Source organism: Sapajus apella, unplaced genomic scaffold, assembly GCF_009761245.1.
Source record: "Sapajus apella isolate SASKATOON/1434 unplaced genomic scaffold, GSC_monkey_1.0 scaffold29, whole genome shotgun sequence".
NCBI lineage: Eukaryota > Metazoa > Chordata > Mammalia > Primates > Cebidae > Sapajus > Sapajus apella.
The window spans coordinates 9834839-9850425 of record NW_022436969.1 but is presented as its reverse complement, the minus strand read 5'-3'; the positions used below and the strand labels follow the sequence as shown (position 1 = coordinate 9850425).

The following is a 15587-nucleotide window of genomic DNA, read 5'->3' as shown; positions in this document are numbered from 1 at the left end:
TAAATAAATAAATAAATAAATGGACTCTTAAAAATGGGCAAAAGATTTAAACATCCACCTTATTAAAGGAGATACACAGTTAGCAAACAGGCAAATGAAAGCATTATTGGTGATTAAGGAAATAGAAATTACAGCCACAACTAGTTACCACCAATCGCCCACTAGAATGACTAAAATTAAAAGACCAGTAAAACCAAGTATTGGTTAGGTTGTGGAACAATTATAATTCATGTACATTGCTGGCGTTTTTTTAAAGCAGCTTTGAAAAACAAATTAGTGGTTTCTTACAAAATTAGACATATATTTACCATGTGACTCAGCTATCCCACTTCTAGGTATGTACCCAAGAGAACTTAAGATACCTTTCCAAGCAAATATTTGTACTAAATGTTTGTAGTAGCATTGTTTATAACAGCCCTATACTGGAAGCAAAGCCAAATATTCATTAACTAGTGCCGGGATAAACAAATTGTACAAATTGTGGTGCACCCATGCAGTGAATTACTACTTAGTGAAATGTAAATGATGGGAAAACTCAGGTAACTTAAAGAAAATCCCCACTGTTCACATTTATATGAGAAATAGACATGATAAAAAAATTAAGCTGATATTCGGGAGGCTAAGGCGGGAGGATTCCTTAAGCCCAGGAGTTTGAAGCTGCAATGAGTTATGTGCCACTGCACAACAGCCTAGGTGACAGAGTGAGACCCTGTCTCAAAAAAAAAAAAAAAATAAAAATAAAAATAAATAAATAAATAAATAAATCTGAAATCAGGTGCCTCTGATCACAGTTCAAAGAAACATAATAAAAACAAATGAGACATTCCTATCTTGGAGAATATGACATAACATTACCAAAGTTTCAGCTTCACTAGATAGCCCCTGGGATCAGAGTTGTAATCAGAGGGCATGTGTGGTTCTAAGACCTAAACAAAATGATCAAAGTTTATCTTTTGAATCTTCAGCTGTTTTCTTGATTTTTTTTTTTTTTTTTTTGAGATGGAGTTTCACTCTTGTTGCCCAGGCTGGAGTGCAATGGCGCAGTATCGGCTCACCGAAACTTCTGCCTCCCAAGTTCAAGTGATTCTCCTGCCTCAGCCTTCCAAGTAGCTGGGATTGCAGACATGCACCACCATGCCCGGCTAATTTTGTATTTTTAGTAGAGATGGGGTTTCTCCATATTGGTCCTGACCTCTGGGTGATCCACCTTCCTTGGTCTTCCAAAATGCTGGGATTATAGGTGTGAGCCACCGCGCCTGGCCCTTGATCTCATTTTTTAAAATTATGCTAGACATTTGCTAGGCAGTTTTATATGTTATTTCCCTGTGCAACAGGTTGTAACTGTCACCATTTTGGAGCCGAGAAAATAGATGATAGAGCTTCGACCGAAGTCCCCTGACTCCCAAGTGCAGTTGTTTTGCTCCTTAGTCCCTTTCTTCATTAGGGTTCAGCTGTTCTCATATGGTCCTTTGGCTGTCCTAGGATCGGGTAGGACTTTCTGCTTACTTTAGTACGTAATTTTATGTACTAATTAAGCATTGCCTTGTCACGTCAAGCAGAGTTTCTTTTCACAGAGTGAGGAAGAGCTCAAATATGCAGCAAGGGGAAGTGACTTATTAGGTCATTAAAATAAATCTAAATCCAATATGAAGACATGTTAATATAACTTTTCAGGAAATATTTACAGTTCAAAGGAGTTGATTATCTCCATTGCTTTATAGTGGAGATTGTAAGAGAGCTGTGTTTGATCTCCACTGTGCTTTGTTCTTTTTGACTGTTCTTAGATGGAATTACCATAATAAAAATGATTTTTAAAACTTGCTATTTTACTTCAGAAAGTTTGCTGCCCCATCCATGTTTTCTACTTCGGCAGCAACTGTTACCACGTGAGAATAACATTGCAGCAGCTGAAGGAGAAAGTAGCCAGCAGTGTCTGGTGTTATTTATTCCTTATGAATATTTATAGTTTTTGTGTTCATTACTGTTGTCAATTAACCATTTAAAATTTGTTCTTCTTGTTCAGGGTAATGCGAACCTGGATATCCAGAATGTGAACCAACAAACCGCCCTACACCTTGCTGTTGAACGACAGCATACCCAAATTGTTAGGGTAAAGTATTGACATATGTTTTAGCTTACAATTATGTTTTAACCATACAGATTTTTAGAACTTCCTGAAAATTGAAATGATACAGTGTTAAATGTCTCAAATGGCATAGTTAGATGTAAGTAAATCTAAATGCAATGTGATTTGCCAAGGCAGGTAAGACTATATGCTTGAGATTGACTTCTATAGATGGTACTTTTCTAAAGCTCTTCAATAAATATCGTAGAAAGGATTATGAAAATTGTTAAAGCACCATAAGCAAAGTTGTAATAAACACTTATTTACTGTTTAAGTAATCTATTAAAATATGTCAACTATGCATTTTTATCTAAGAGGTTGTAGTTTAGCAAACATTGTTCACATCTATTGTTATTTGAAATTCCTCTTGCTATCCTCTGTGGCTTTCCTCATGGCCATACGTTTGGAGAAAATTGACCAAAACAGGATGGAATCAACAATAACATTTGCTTATTTGTTTACATAGTAGAAGAATTTTGAACATCATGATTTGATCTGGCATAAATGCTTAAAAATATCTCAAGTTATACATCTACAGTTAAAAAGAGAAATAAAGCCTTAAATATCTCCCTGTTACCATCATGTTAGATTAGATGAATTAAGCAACATATCGATTCTCATTTATTTTTATTTTCTCTAATTCAATATATTTAAATAACCAGGAATCACTCTTTGTAAGGAGCCACAGGGTTGGAAGAGTAGAAGGCAAAAGCATAAAAATGATTACCTTCAGTGGTAACTTCTTCAATAGGTCCAAGGTGCCCTCACTGTTACTTTAGATATGCTGAAGATTCTTATGGATGTAGACACTTTACCAAAATGAGACATCTTTCTCTTTTAGCTTTTGGTCCGTGCAGGTGCCAAGCTTGATATTCAGGATAAGGATGGGGATACTCCTTTGCATGAAGCTCTAAGGCATCACACTTTGTCTCAGCTGCGTCAGCTCCAAGATATGCAAGATGTGGGGAAGGTGGATGCTGCGTGGGAGCCATCCAAAAACACGGTGGGTAAAGATCATCTTTCATTCATTACTAGTGGAAGGATCTTTTTATGTAAGATCTTATATTTACTGGTAATCTAATCTGTATTGGATAAAATATTTTATCAGGGCTATGTACTTAGAAATTTAGTTTATGAACTGAGTTCTAGTCAATTCTAACTAACCTATTGTTCCACATTTTTACCAAAAGTTGTTCAGTTCTTTTTAACTTCAGCCATTCAAATAGATATGTAGTGGTATCTTATTGTGGTTTAATTTGCATTTCCCTAATGACTTTTGATATTGAGCATCTTTTCATTTGCTTGTCACCACATGTATTTTATGAAGTGTCTGCTCATATCTTTTGTTCATTATTCTGTTGTGCTGTTTGTTTTTTTATTACTGAGTTTTGAGAGTTCTTTATGTAATCGGAATACAAATTCTTTATATGTGATATGCACATAATTTCTCCCAGTCTATAGGAGATTTGTCTTTTCATTCCTTTAACAGTGATTTGGACGAGTCAGTTTTTTTTAATTGTGAGGAAGTCTAATTTATCAAGTTTTTCTTTCATTTGTTTGTGTTTGTGTGTTCTGTCTGAGAAATCTTTGCGAAACCGAAGATCACTAAGGTTTATTTTTATGTTTTGTACTAGAAGTTTATAAAACTTTAGCTGTTACGTTTAGGTCTATGATTCTTTTTGAGTTAATTTTTATATAATGTGATGTATGGATCCAGGTTCGTTTACTTGTGGATATTCAGTTGTTCCAGTACCATTAGTTGAAAAGACTTTCTTTTTCTACCAAATTGCCAGTATACTTTTATCCAAAATCAGTTAACTGTATAGTGAAGATCTCTTTCTGGATCATGTATTCTGTTCTGTTGGTCTTTGTTTTTAGCTATGTGATGCCAGCCCCAGTCTTGATTACTGTCTGCATAAAATGTGTTGAAGTCAGGTAGTGTAAGTCCAGTTTTCTTGTTTTTCAAAGTTATTTGGTTATTCTAAGTCCTTCACCTTTCCATATGAATCCTGGAGTCATTTTTAAGAGGGTAAAAAGGTTCTGAGACCAAAGTGTTTGAGAACTGCTGCCTTATTTATGACCATGGGTAAATTCTCTTAACTCTTGTGTGCCTCCTTTTATCTCATTTTAAAATGGGAAGAGGAGAGCACTTACCTCCATAAGGTGTTGTAAAGATCATTGAAAGTGTGTAAAATAATACTTGATCCATTTTAGATACTCAATAAATGTTAACAATTACTGCAATTATTTTCATAAAAGATAATAACATCAGAACCTATTTTGTCATATTTTCCATATCTTGGCTCAATTCCTAGTTATTGGTTCTTTTCTCAGTTGTCTCTCCTATCCTTATTTTAAGTTGATTGCTAGCAGCTCCAGGGCCAAATTAATTAGGAAAGAGAGCAGTGTTTCTTCAGTATCTTAATCAGAAGTCCCACTTTTGAGTTCCATTGGCTTTAATTGACTTGATTTGGGTTAGGTGTCCATTCCAGTACTAGTCATATAGGTAAAGTAGAGATATCTGACTGGTTTGGGCCATATTTGGTCCACCTCTACAGCTGGAGGAAGCATACTTGTCTGTATGCTTGAGAAAACCAGCGGTAGAGCAGTGGGGACGGAACATTAGGACTGGACCACATAAATATCTGCCACACGCACACACACACACACACGATGGTAAGAATTGATGGCAGATTCCTAGAGGGAAAATCATGACTCTTTTTATTTTATTTCAGTTAATAATGGGACTTGGTACCCAAGGGGCAGAAAAGAAGAGTGCAGCATCTATTGCCTGTTTCTTGGCAGCCAATGGCGCTGACTTGAGCATTCGAAATAAGAAGGGTCAATCACCACTTGATCTCTGTCCTGATCCAAATCTCTGCAAAGCACTAGCAAAGTGTCATAAGGAAAAAGTCAGGTTGGTATTATTTATTATCATAAAACTTAATATTCTGTACAGAAAGTATCATGTGGTTTCATAATGGAGGATGTGCCTACTTGAAAATGTCTTTATCCTTGCTTTTCCTATATCTTTGTGTTTACCCTTTCTTCCCTGAAATTTTTCTTCCTTGAAAATTTTTCTGCAGGCAGCATATGTCTTATTTTACGCCATATTCCCCGCATTAAGTGCAATGCTCCATACTTAAGTTCCAAGAAACTTTTCTAAACTAGTCTGATCTTGCAGTACTTCCATGTATTAGAGGAATTGATAAGAAAATGTCTTCTAGTAAAATTGCTTTATCAATGTTTTATGTATTTTAAATTGTATTGACTTTTTATTTTATTATTATTATTATTATTTTTTTTTTTTTGAGACGGAGTTTCGCTCTTGTTGCCCAGGCTGGAGTGCAATGGCGCAATCTCGGCTCACCGCAACCTCCGCCTCCTGGGTTCAGCCAATTCTCCTGCCTCAGCCTCCTGAGTAGCTGGGATTACAGGCACGCGCCACCATGCCCAGCTAATGTTTTGTACTTTTAGTAGAGACGGGGTTTCACCATGTTGACTAGGATGGTCTCGATCTCTTGACCTCGTGATTCACCCACCTCGGCCTCCCAAAGTGCTGGGATTACAGGCTTGAGCCACCGCGCCCGGCCCTATTATTATTTTTTTAAAGATAGGTCTCGCTGGGTTGCCCAGGCTGGACTTTAACTCCTGCGCTCAAGTGATCCTGCTGCTTCATCCTCCCAAATAACTAGGCCTATATGCATATGCCACTGTGCCTGGCTCTATATTTAAAATTTTAATAGAGTCTTCCTAAGAGAGGCAACTTACACTCCATGAATAGGGTATATCTCACACAAACCCTGTAATAAATCTAGTACCCTGGTCAGTGCCTGACAGGTGCACTCAGTAAGTGTCAATGGAGAATTGACAGAATAAACAAATGAATGAACCAATTCCTGATGGAGTTTTCTCTGAAGATGATCATTTCACATTTGTCTCTTTTTGAACATAAGATATGTCAGTGATTTTAATTATTATTTATGACATAACTAATTTCCTTATGAGATTTTATGGACGTACAAAATTGCTTTTTTACCTGAACAGTGCTGTGCAGCTATTGTTGCCCTTTATACCTGGTTCTTGTCACTGAACATTTCAGTAGCTGTTCCTTAACCTTTGTGTTCCTTGGCCCTCTTATAATTTGTGTGTAGTGATGAAATGCCATCTTTTTGGAAACTGTGCATAGAACTGTGTTATAGGTGAAGTTAATATTGTGAGGTATATACATTTCTTTAAGTGTATTCTTAAGGAACATGAAATTCTATTACAAAAAGAGAATGCATTGGCTGGGTGCAGTGGCTCATGCCTGTAATGCCAGCACTTTGGGAGGCTGAGGAAGGTGGATTATCTGAGGTCAGGAGTTGGAGACCAGCCTGACTAACATGGTGAAAACCAATCTCTACTAAAAATACAAAAATTAGCCTGGCACATGCCTGTAATCCCAGCTACTTGGGAGGCTGAGGCAGGAGAATCGCTTAAACCCAGGAGGCAGAGGTTGCAGTGAGCTGAGACTGTGCCACTGCACTCCAGCCTGGGCAACAAGAGCCAAACTCCATCTTTTTTTTTTTTTTTTTTTCCAAAAAAGAATGTGTCTGTAAGTATAAAGATACAAGGTACCATAATAACTGCAGTAATAACTTTTAAACAATAGGGTCTAAGATGGACCCTCTTTGTGTACATGTGTGTGTGTTCATGTGTGTATGTGTTCATGAGTTTCTGAAGATTGTGGTAGAAACAGGGCATCCCTTTCCTGTAGCTGTAGGTGGTCATATGTATTTCTGTGCCTTGTATCTATATGTTTACAGATGCATTCTGTCTTTCCATAATATAATTTTATGCTCCTTAAGGATACACTTGAAGAAAAATGTCAAAATAGCAGCTGAAGTGTCATATTTTCCAGTGTACCCTATCTGTTGTGGACTCTAATGCTTTGTTCTGTCTTTAGTTAGGATAACTAACATGGGGGCTAGTTATGATTTGTGTTTTTTTCCTATATCTTCCTCTGCTGGTTCTACATAGATAGAACAGGTTCTGAGCAAACTTTTGTTTATGCTGAGCTATTTTTTTATTGCTGTTTTTTATTTCTCTGTTAGAAGATTCATCCTTTTCCATTGGGTGGGTGAGTGTTCAACTTGAAGTTTGAAGTGTTTTAGAAGTACCTAAGGAGCAGAGATGTATATAAACAGAAAAATACAATGTTTTACATACAGATGTTAAAGCTTAATTTTTTAAATATGACTGGTTTTTGTGTATACTAATGATGCTCCAGGTGTATTTTTAAACATTTTAATTAGTGAATTTGTGATATGTTCGGCTTGATTTGAAATATTTTCTTTTATTAGTGGTCAAGTGGGTTCTCGGAGTCCTTCTATGATTAGTAATGATTCTGAAACCTTAGAAGAGTGTATGGTGTGCTCAGATATGAAGAGAGATACTCTTTTTGGCCCATGTGGACATATTGCTACATGTTCTTTATGTTCTCCACGAGTAAAGAAATGCCTCATCTGTAAAGAACAGGTTCAATCCAGGACAAAGGTAAGATATATTTAATATAGTATTTTGTCATTTTATGAAGTTCTTTAAGACTAGAATTAATGATAAATAAGATTATGTGACATCATGGGTTTGTATAACTTTGCTCTTCCAAATAATAATTTAATTATAGGAATGTGTAATTGCTGCATTTATCAGGAGCTCAGTTCAGAATTTCTTAATTTATTGCTGGTTTACAATCTTGCTTATTAATGTACTGATTTGCTAAGTTCATTATTATCTGAGTTTATTGATATACCATTTTTACTGCCGAAATTTTGTTTAGCTCTTAATGTGTTTTCTTCATTATATCAAAAGTGTATGCAAAGTTAAAATTATCTATCATTTTGCTTTCAAAGCTCCCTATAACCTAAGGATACATTTAATTCTACTTTAGATTTAGTGTCCTATATGTTGCACTTTCTTTGGAGTGCACAAACTGCTTTGCATTCATGTTTGTAAAAGACTTAATTCATTTTTTTGTTGGAATGTCACACATTCTAGATTTGTTTGATTGTTTTGTCATGGTGTTGTTTAACTTGCTCTCTATCTTCTGTGTTTCCTGTAAGTTGGAAGTTAGATGTAATGGTTTGATTAGGGTCAGCTTAACGTTTTTGGCAAGAAAGCTTCACAGCTGATGCCATGCACTTCACATTGTGTCCCATCTGGAGGCAAATAAAGTCTTGTCTTCCTATAACTAGTGATGGCCAAAATCTATTACCTACTCTGAACTTTTTCTCTCTCCTGACTCCTTTTCCTTTTTGAAAAGTATAGTTCTTTTCTGAGTTTTATTATTTTCCGGGTACCTTAGTGCTTTATTATAACTGTACCATATTACTAATTTTGGTTTGCTGAAATCGTTTATTTTTTAGTTTTTCAGTACTCAAATGTGTGTGTGTGTTACATATAAAGTGAGATTTGAGTTTCTTACAAGTGTTTCTCGAGGTGAATAGTTTAAACCAAAGAGTATGTTGGATTTGAAGTAAAAACTCAGGGAGTTTATACTCTTTTTAATCTTTATTTCTGTCTCGCAGTTTATTTTTTCTTAAGCTATTCATTAACCATCATTAATCAGAAAGGAGCTGATAGTAATTCTCATAATGAATTAGCTGGCAGTGACTTAAAAGGTGTTGCCTTACCAGTGCTTCATTTTCAACCTTCTAAGCCTGGATGGTTTTTATGATCCAGATTAATGTATCTTTAGTAGAATTTTTGGCATAAGAAAAAGCACAAGAAAGTTATTTTTGGTAGGAAATACTGGAGTGCTTGTATGTATATGGCTGCTTGATTAATTCATCAATGTGAGAAAGGTGAACTAGTAGCACTTATTGTGTGCCACTGTGTTGGCATTTCATTTGTATTAAGTAGCTGCTTGATCAGTTCATAAATGTGAGAAGGATGAACTAATAGCATTTATTGTGTGCCAGGCACTGTATTAGCATTTCATTTGTATTACATAGGTGTTAACCCTGCTTAATAAATTATTGTGGATCATTCTGTTTGGCATTTACAATTTGCTTTAGGTATCTTCTTACAAAGTTGTAGTTTGGGGAAGAATACAAAAGAAGAACAAAGATTTAAACCATTCTTTTTTTTTTAGATTGATCTGTGTATTCTGCCATTGTGTTTGAAACTTTTTGTTAGATTAAGTCCTGTTTCAACAAACCTTTATTGAACATCTGTTTTATAGTCAAGACAAAGATGTATATAATTATTACCTGCAAAAAATTTGTAATCTGTTGGTAAACTATGATTTATATGTAAGCTACTTTGCTATATTGGGTGTCATAGGTGCTATAAGAGAGTTATAAACTGAGTAGGAATTCACAGCCTTAGGTTGTGAAAAGCAGAGTCTCAGCTATGAAATTATTCTTATCAAAGCTGCAGCTCAAAGAAGTGCACTGACAGCTGGTTCTTGAATGCAGGTCTCTTGATTCTTAAGGCCCCTTTCTTTTCACAGTGTTACCATGCATAGACAAAATTAAGAACGATGTCTGCAAGGGATAGTTGATGGAAGAGAGGAGGAGAAAGGAAAGAATATGCTGTCATCTTTTTCAGACCTTTTAAATATAGTTATTCCAAGAATTAATAGGCTTGCAATTTTATTTTTAAATTATAAAAGTTTTAAACCTGAAGAAAAGTAGAAACTATTGATATACCCACCTAACAGATTTGCCAGGTTGGTTATAGAGCCTTTGACTACGAAGAAATAGTGACCCCAAGTGGTGTAAAGGACAGTGTACATCTTCATTGAAGAATTACAAATTACGGTATTTGGAGGGAGGTATAAACAAGCATGGGATCCTTTTCTGTTAGAGAAATACAAATAAATTAATTGAATTAACATGAACTATTTCTGTTGAAATAGCAAAAATGCATTTTAAAAAATGTTAGCAAGGAAAGTGGCAAACAGGCACTCTTTAAACACTGCTGGAGGCTAGGAGGCCAACCCAGCTCTATGCACAAACATTACACAATATGCTTTGGTTTAGTAATTCCACTCCTGGAAGTGTAACCTGAGGAAATAATTCAGGGGGGAAAGGTATGGCTACAATTTTTTTTTTTATAATAGGAGAATAAGTACAGATATGCTTGTTAGATCAGTTTATTATTTTAAACTCTTAGGAGACAATTCAGACAAAAAAATGCAATGGAAATCATTTTAAAAACCAACACATTATTATATAGAAAGGAGATTATTATGTATTAAGCACTGATTTTATATGTTACATATTGAACTAAATACTTTATACATGTCTGATTTACTCTTTATCACCCTGTGAAGGATTATTCTTTATTGTTTAGATAAATAATGTTGTAGCTCAACAATGTTGGGTAATTTGTTGGTGTTGGAGGTAGATTTTGAATCCAGGAATGTCAGTGTCTTGATCAACCATGTCTTATGCTTTCCACTGTTAGCATACTTAACATAAATTCTGTGTGCATACTGAGATGTAAGTTGGGAAAGTCCATAGAGAGAAAGAGAGCATGTGTGCATGCAGTATTTGGTTGTTTGGTTGATGCTATAGGTGAGTGGTAGTTACCATTTTTGAACGGTAATATTAAGTGACAAGAGATGGCTAAATGTGACTGCGTGTTAGAAGGGAGAATAGTTGAAAGACAGATGTGTAGCCAGGGGTGATGGGGTGGGGATACAGGAAGCCAGAGCCAAGGTGGTTAATAGTTAAAACCCCCAAGCTCAGATTAAGTGGACGTGAAGAGGAGATTGAAAGTGAGGGAGATTATGAATAGGCTGTGGAAGTCTTGCTAGAGATCAGGGAGAAAGAATAGCCCAAAGCTGTGGACTTCAGGTAGCTTGGCAATTGACCAAGTTCTGGAAAAGGGCACTTTTAGGTATAGTTCTTTAAATGTGGGTAAACGGAAAAATCCCTGTTGGATTTTAGCAATTTGGCTGATCTAGCTAGATTTTTATTAATATTAGAAATCTGTCTTCTTTTAGTCATTTCTTATTTTACTACTTTATTTGTTCATTGTCTTTTTAGTTCCCCCTCAAAAGTAGTTTTTATGGGGAAAAAAAATTAAAGCCTCCAGAGCCTTCCTCAGAGGACATGGAGTTTCTTCTATTCTATATTTTAGGACGGATAGTGAGATGAATGTAGACTAGAAATTAGTGCCTGTTAAGCAGGGTATGTAAAGATGTGAAAATGAGTAACCAGGAAAGTAGAGGGGGGAGGGCGGGAGAAGTATGTGTTAAATTTCTCTGTGCCTCAAGTGTTTTCTAATGGAGGAAATACATTTGGATATAAATGAACCTGTTAGAGTTACTAGATTTATCCATAGATGGTCACTCTGTGCTGTAACTGCTTTTTCTTTAGATTGAAGAATGTGTGGTTTGCTCTGACAAGAAAGCGGCTGTTCTTTTTCAACCCTGCGGCCACATGTGTGCTTGTGAGAGTAAGTAGCCAATGCAGAGTTCCTCAGTATTATTATAAAAATAGAAAATGAAACAAAAATTATGTTTGTGAGGGGTTTTTGCTTTTGATTTTGGATAAGTCACAAAAAAGTTGATGGGCCTTGAGTACCTTCTATTTCTTTCTCTGTACTAGAATGTCAGCTGTTTCTTTCCATGTGTCTGAGCATTAGGGAAGACTGAATAAGCTGTGTTTTACCACCTTGGATTTTGATTTCAGTTGTATTGCACAAAAGAGTCTTTTTCCACACTTACATAAATTTATTTTGAAAAATGAATATCAAAACACTTAATCTAGTCTTCGTTCACATATAAATTAGCACATCTTCATTTGTCTTCACCTTAATACTGCCTCTCCTGCATGCTTTCCTCACTGCAGAAGAACCAACAGCAATCATTTCTGGTGCTGTAATTTCTGGCCTTCTGTAAGATTTTATGTCAAGAGAGCTTTTAGAAATCTTTTCTTTGTGAGGGCAGCATTAAAATGTAAAAGATGTTTTAAAGATTCTTTTAAACATATTCTCTTGAAGGCCTTTGCTTTTTATATCGTCCTTGTTCTTTTCCAGTTCATACACTATTAAATATTCTCCTCTTCCCTTTGCTTTTCTTCATTTTGTCAATGAAGGATTTTTTTTTTTCTTTTCAGAGTCTGGCTCTGTCACCCAGGCTGGAGTGTAGTGGCACAGTCGGCTCACTGCAACCTCCATCTCCCTGATTCAAGTGATCCTTGTGTCTGAGCCTCCCGAGTAGCTGAGATTACAGGTGTTTGCCACCACGCCCAGCTAATTTTTGTATTTTTAGTAGAGACAGCGTTTCGCAGTGTTGGCCAGGATGGTCTGAAACTTCTGGCCTCAAGTGATCCGCTTGCCTAAGGCCTCCCAAAGTGCTGGGATTACAGATATGAGCCACTGTGCCTGGCCTGCTTTGATGTTTTTTAAAATTACAATAGGGGCTGAGTGCAGTGGCTCATGCCTGTAATCCCAATACTTTGGAGGCTCACGTGGGTGGATCACTTGAGGTCCGGAGTTCGAGACCAGCCTGACAAACGTGGTGAAACCCTGTCTCTACTAAAAATACAAAATATAGCCAGGCATGGTGGCGCATGCCTATAATCCCAGCCAGCCGGGAGGCTGAGGCAGGAGAATCGCTTGAACCTGTGAGGAGGAGGCTTTCAGTGAGCTGAGATCACGCCACTGCACTCCAGTCTGGGTGACAGAATGAGCCTCCATTTCAAAAAAAAAAAAAAAAAATTCCGATAGGCAACTGGTTAACTAAAGAAGGGGGTAAAGGTTTTCTTCTGTAACATTTTGCCTAAAGTGACTGTTTTTATTGCCAAAGAGTGGTCTAATGGTGATTACCCACTACTATAAAAAGGGCACATAGAGAATTCTCTGTCTTAAGTAAAAAGGACTCAGGTTACTTAAGTTTTCTTAGGTCAGAGGTTGGCAGACTTTTTTTGTAAAGGGTGAAATAGTAAATATTTTTGGCTTTATAGGCCATATGGTTTCAGTAGTAACCAATCAACTCTTTCCCACTGCTCTACTCTGTACTGTAGTGCAAAAACAACTATGGAGAATTTGTAAATAATGGGCCTAATTGTGTTCAATAAAACTGGTTTTATAAAAACAGATGACAGGTCAGATTTGGCCCTCAGGTATAATTTGCTGACTTCTATCATTCACCAAAGTGATACCTACATGAAAGTTGAAAAATGATTATAATTATCAATTGATAACACAGATCCTAAGCCTTAATATAATATTTTCCCCAGGAGCTTTCAGAATTTTTTTACATGGCCTTTGTTCCTTTTTTTTTTTTTTTAATTCAAAAAGCTTCAGTTTTAAATTTAGCTTTCTGACTCTGTGCATGTGCCTTCAGCATTTTCACGACGATATTCTGCTTTGAAAGGAGAGCATGCTTTATCCTGTCATGGATACATTTAGCAGTCATGGAAACACCATAGGCCATGCTGATGCTTTTTTTTTAGTTTTAGACAACCTCACAAGAACTTTAGGTCTCACAGCATGAATCCCTTGAAGTCTGCCTGGGTACATGCCACGTGCAGATATTGGTGCTTTCCCTACCTTCTTGATATACAATATTAAGGTAAACAATACCAGGGTTTGGGACAGCCTAGTTTTGTCAGACGCTGTGTTGTAGGAAAGCCTGTGATGGTGCGTCAAACATTGGACCATGCTGAGTGCCTCTAGATAGCATCCCTTGAAGAGAAAAAACAGTCTTTGCTTTAAAATGTCTTTAATAACAAGAGCAACGAGCAACTTTTATTGAGCTCTTAACTCTGTACCAGGAATTTTAATCTCCTTTTGAGTGTTTCCTCACTTATTTTTAGAACAATCGTAAGAAGTAGATGATTTTCTCGATTTTATAGACATGCTCTTAAACATTTATTTGCTAAGGGAGATGAAACTGAGGTGGAATATATTCCTTTCCCAAGGAGTATACCTAGTTAGTCCGGTGTCTCCATCACAGTCATTTTAGGCAGTGAAAGTGCCTTGGCAGGCCAAAGGAAGTAGAGATTACATCCCTTTTGGAGGTGCCGAAAAAAGATTAGTTAGAAACAATATAAATAGAGAATACAGAAGCAAAGATAGAAACAATATAATAACTGAACTTAACAGTTAATTTTAGATAATTGTGTTTATATATTATGTATTTAGGTAATTAGTCCTTTACATTTAAGAAAAAATGCTGCCTTCAAATTGAAGACAAATCCCAAACCAGATTTCCACTTAGCGTTAGCTCCTACCTAGTGCATCTTGTATAACCAAGCGTCAGACCCATTTATTTATGTTTAGGCTTTGGCATGAGGTCAGCCTTGGTAACTAACTGTTCTCCATTAAGCTGTGGGCATAGTAAACTATTAGGAGTGTAGGCCCTATTCTGTCCACATCAGTGGTTTGTGCTTTGTTCAGATCTAGTGGTTTGCCATAACCTGGATATTCTGCCATGATTTCCATTATTTTTCCTATTTTTGAAATGAACAAGACACTTGATATGTAGGCTAAAATATAGAATATATATATATATATATATATATATATATATTTTTTTTTTTTTTTTTTGGAGATGGAGTCTCGCTCTGTTGCCCAGGCTAGAGGGCAGTAGTGCGGTATCAGCTCACTGCAACCTCTACCTTTCAGGTTCATGCTGTTATTCTACTGTCTCAGCCACCCGAGTAGCTGGGACTATAGTTGTATGCCACTATGCCCGGCAGATTTTTTGTATTTTTAGTAGAGATGGGGTTTCATCATGTTAGCCAGAATGGTCTTGATCTCCTGACCTCGTGATCCACCTGCTTTGGCCTCCCAAAGTACTGGGATTACAAGTGTGAGCCACCATATCCAACCTGGAATATATTTTCATAATAAATACTAATGAGAAAGAATATGTTGATTTGCTTTGTGTTATTTTACAATTAATTAACAAGTTTAGATGTAAGGTCATATTAACCTACAACATACAGTTGTGCCTAGATATTTCTTCTTGGAATGGGAACTCATTCTTCTGAAATATTGTTTGTAGCGTTTGCAAATCAAATATTAGTTTATTATGAAAATTAAAATTTTTTTCCTGAACTGCTATATTAAGAAAATATTCACTAAGCAATTTCCTTGTTACATTGCATCAATTTGATAAAGAGAAGGAAAGAATTATTTAATGTATTTTAGGAATTTTAGAGAAAAGCCATTTACAATAGAAAATATTTTTAGAAAATTATCATGTCAGGGGGTGGCAGGCAAGGGGAGAGAGAGCATTAGGTCAAATAACTAATGCATGCAGGGTTTAAAACCTAGATGACGGGTTGATAGGTACAGCAGACCACCATGGCACACGTATACCTGTGTAACAAACCTGCACGTTTTGCACATGTATCCCAGAGCTTAAAGTAAAATAAAAATAAATAAATAAATGAATAAATAAAAAGAAAATTATTGTGTTAGCAAGCTTATAATTCTAGTATTAGTTGACATTTTT

The 15587-nt window shown here is 36.1% G+C and overlaps 1 protein-coding gene across 1 annotated transcript in view; it reads left to right on the top strand.

Moving 5' to 3' along the window:
* Nucleotides 1-15587, top strand: part of MIB1 (mindbomb E3 ubiquitin protein ligase 1) — a 135023-nt gene that overhangs the window by 108374 nt on the left and 11062 nt on the right. The window contains exons 14-18 of the mRNA XM_032293220.1: nt 2024-2110; nt 2967-3128; nt 4861-5042; nt 7471-7663; nt 11497-11575. Of these exons, the coding sequence (XP_032149111.1) occupies nt 2024-2110; nt 2967-3128; nt 4861-5042; nt 7471-7663; nt 11497-11575 (703 nt within the window). The remainder of the gene's footprint in view (nt 1-2023; nt 2111-2966; nt 3129-4860; nt 5043-7470; nt 7664-11496; nt 11576-15587) is intronic.